At 44.8% G+C, this 4,090-nt stretch overlaps 1 protein-coding gene across 1 annotated transcript; it reads left to right on the top strand.

The window, feature by feature from the left end:
- Positions 1-221: 221 nt before the first annotated feature.
- rorb (RAR-related orphan receptor B) lies at positions 222-4,090 on the top strand (the record flags this gene model as incomplete). The annotated part of the gene is made up of 10 exons (XM_083912867.1): positions 222-240; positions 857-942; positions 1,067-1,208; positions 1,471-1,902; positions 2,323-2,444; positions 2,750-2,882; positions 2,988-3,095; positions 3,283-3,393; positions 3,607-3,719; positions 3,926-4,090. 10 exons carry the CDS (start codon positions 222-224, stop codon positions 4,088-4,090), a joined length of 1,431 nt encoding a protein of 476 aa, XP_083768993.1.

The raw sequence follows: 4,090 nt of genomic DNA on the forward strand, positions 1-4,090 counted from the left end.
AGGATTAGATGGGCTGTGTAATCTCTTTATAGAGGGTGTGCCATCTCAGCAGACATACCTGCCGAGCTCTACACCCATCTCATTTCTCTTAAGGAACTGCAGCTCTCTCTTTCCATATATTATGGATAAAAAGTCCAAAGATACTAGTGGCAGGTGGCTCTGCATGTTACATTGAAATACTTTCTGTTGTTCATATTATGTGCCTTTGGTTGGGACTGTACATGGAGCTGCCAATACACAGTGAGTAAAATGAAAAGTAGTAAAAAAATATATATTTGGAGAGATTAAAAAAATTCGTAAACCATTACTGAAAGGGTTGTAGAACTCAATGTGTAAGTGTGTGTGTGTGTGTGTGTGTGTGAGTGAGTGAGAGAGAGAAATAGAGTGGAAGAGCAAGTGTGGTCCTTCAGTGATGTAACCTGTTTTCTCATTATGGGCAACCTTCCCATCCTGCAGGGGTCTCTCCTTCAAACATGTGGGGGTCTTCTTCAAAAAAACCCACACATACGCAATCGACGCTATCTTGTCATGTATGTGTGTATGTGTGTGTGTGAATGTGCATGTGTGCGCGTGTGCGGCCCTTGATGTCCCCGTCATTAGAAAAACACCTACAAGGACGTACAGACCATGTCCAGATGTCACGGCGCCCTTGTGAAGTCAAAGTCACACGCTGCCATACTGTAGGCAGTCACACGTGTTGTTTTTTTAACCTCAAATTAGACCACCAGTCGAACTCTAAAAATCTGTCAGGGGAGTAAATCCGGTGTCTCTCTCAAAACTGTGAAACAACAGTCTATGACCTGTCCAAAATGTGTTTGTAACGTGCGCCTTTTCTGTTCTCTCTCTTTCCTTGCAGCCCAAATCGAAGTCATACCTTGCAAAATCTGCGGAGACAAATCATCAGGTATCCACTATGGAGTCATTACGTGTGAGGGATGTAAGGTGAGACTTAATAAACTGTTTCATCTAAGTTTATTTTGTTTGTTTGTGCACTCAATCTTGCACATTCTGTGCTCTGCGGGTACCTGTACGTGTTTACTCATGCCCTCTGTTCACATGTCACCAGGGTTTCTTCAGACGGAGTCAGCAGAACAACGCATCCTACTCCTGCCCCCGCCAGAGGAACTGCCTCATCGACAGAACAAACCGCAACCGCTGCCAACACTGCCGCCTGCAGAAATGTCTCGCCCTAGGAATGTCCAGAGATGGTGAGTCCCAGTATATCAGCGTCTATATCTATGTGGGTACAGAAAGGATCACTGCTGTGTGGCACATGATTGTACACGTGGATGCATGCAGATCCTATGTGCGATGAACATACTGGTTTGTATAGCTTTGCTAACTGTTCTGCAAAACAAGCTTTTACATTGTTTATTTCTTACTGTTTTATACTGCCTGAAGAAGCTGAAAGATTGAGACAGTTTTTTGTTATTCATTTTATCTCCCTTCCTCCTTCCCCCACCTGCACAGCGGTAAAGTTTGGCCGCATGTCCAAGAAACAACGTGATAGCCTTTATGCAGAGGTCCAGAAGCACCAGGCCCGACTGCAGGAGCAGCGGCAGCAGCAGACAGGTGAAGCAGAAGCTCTAGCACGTGTTTACTCATCCAGCCTAACCAATGGACTGTCCACCCTAAACCATGAGATTGGGGGAACCTATGCCAATGGTCACGTCATTGAGTTGCCCAAGGGTGGTCATGGTAATGGAGGTGGAGTCCCAGGGGGATACTATGGGATGGATTCCACCCAGCCGTCTCCAGACCAGTCAGGTTTGGACATGTCGGGCATGAAGCACATTAAGCAGGAGCCAGTGTATGACCTGACGCCAGTGCCCAACCTGTTCAGCTACGGAGGCTACCAGGAGAGTCAGCTGGGACACAATAATGTCAGCATGGGAGAGCTGGGTAAATACTGCATTATATTTTGCACTGTTTGTTCGACAGACACAGTACATGATTTATCCACATGGAAAAAAAACACAATGTACTCCTGGTGGAGAGCCTGAGTCAGAGTGCTAATCTGAGGGCAGAACAGGAGATCAGACAGGCTTACACAGCTAGCTGACAAGGTGTCATATTACTGTATGTAGCACGAGTTAAGATTAAGTTAAAGTTAAGGATTTAAAACACATCCAAGGGAATGTGAGATTAAGCCGTAAATGGGTAGCAAAGCAATGTGCAGAATACACATTTGTTTAGTACATTCAGCCCTGCTTACCCCAACCATACACATGCCATATACCACTGTTCAATTGTATAAATGGATGAAATAAATGAATGACCATACTGCACGGAAATTAATAAAAAAGCAATCCTCTCTTTCAGACCGCATTGCTCAGAATATCATCAAGTCCCACTTGGAGACATGTCAGTACACAACAGAAGAACTGCAGCAGCTAGCCTGGCAGACACATTCCTATGAAGAGGTCAAGATGTACCAGAGCAAGGTGAGGGTTTATGTTATCACTTCATCTTCATGTATAGAATGTGACAACATTGTAGGTCAAATTTGGCTTCTCCTTCTGTTTTCAGGACAAAAAGCTATTTCATTAGTGGGGATTCAAATACAATTCTGCTTGTCCTTCTTCCCTTCTTTTAACATGAAAATGAAACACACTTGGCAATAGCAGTCATAACAATAAAGTATCTAAAATGAGTGCGTGAGAGAAGGACGGCAAGTTAATTTACTGACATTAATAAACCCTTATAAGTGCAGAACATATAACTCTAAACTGCATGTGTCTGGTTCTAGCCCCGGGATGTACTGTGGCAGCAGTGTGCCATCCAGATCACCCATGCAATCCAATATGTGGTGGAGTTTGCTAAGCGCATCTCAGGGTTCATGGAACTGTGCCAGAATGACCAGATCCTCCTGCTCAAGTCAGGTGAGTTGACTGGACTGTCAATGGCGGGTCAGGGATATCTCTTTGTCATGTGAAAGGTCAGACATTTATCTTCAAAATCACAATCTGGCTCTGTGGTTCTTCCAGGCTGTCTGGAGGTGGTCTTGGTGCGGATGTGCAGGGCGTTCAACCCTCTCAACAACACTGTGCTCTTCGAAGGGAAATACGGAGGCATGCAGATGTTCAAAGCTCTCGGTAAGACTTTATAACCTATGTATTTCAGCTTGGTATAAATGAGGGCAAAGGACGATTGAAAATTGAAATGAAAAGGGAGGGGGGGGTCCTCTACCCTGTGAGGTATTTTTGCTCATTAGTGCATACATGACCAGAATAATTGTAATGAATATCCTTTTCTGTCCTCTTCTCCGTGTTTCCCTCCAAGGTTGTGATGACTTAGTGAATGCGGTGTTCGACTTTGCCAAGAGTTTGTGTTCACTGCAGCTGACAGAGGAGGAGATCGCTCTGTTCTCAGCAGCTGTACTAATTTCCACAGGTCAGTGCACATTCCCTAATATTAATAGAATACAGGTAGCAACCTCACTGATTGACTGAGGTTCATGCAGACAAGTCATTCAGTCCATGTAGTACATCCATTTTGCACAGCAGTCTCTGAGCCTTATCAACTTTATGAACAGCTCTACTATAAACACGTGTCACTCAAAACTATTAGCATAAAGAAAATCAACACTTCCTTTTTCCTATTCAGATCGGCCATGGCTGATGGAGCCTCGGAAAGTCCAGAAGCTCCAGGAGAAGATCTACTTTGCTCTGCAACACATTATGCAGAAGAACCACATGGATGAAGACGCACTGGCTAAGGTAGGCCAAGCATTTGTAGTGAGATAAATTATATCAAGGTAGCCCCAGAGGCACTGTCCTTAAGTACAGACCAGTCAAACACAGACATCAGCTCCTCTGTCCTCAATAAGAGTTGGAGCAATGTGAAAAAAAAACTCTGTCCCTGTTTGTAGTTTTTGGAGTTTAAATTCCCTTGTCTTTGACCGTGTCTTCCTCTTGTTTGGCAGCTCATCAGCCGAATCCCAACATTGTCAGCCCTGTGCACGCTCCACACCGAGGAACTCCAGGCCTTCCAGCAGCTCCACCCAGAAACAGTCAACATCCTCTTCCCCCCGCTCTACAAAGAACTTTTCAACCCAGACCCCAACTCTGCCATGGCCATACCCAAGTGA

Source organism: Echiichthys vipera (assembly GCF_963691815.1).
Source record: "Echiichthys vipera genome assembly, chromosome: 4".
Classification (NCBI taxonomy): Eukaryota; Metazoa; Chordata; class Actinopteri; order Perciformes; family Trachinidae; genus Echiichthys; species Echiichthys vipera.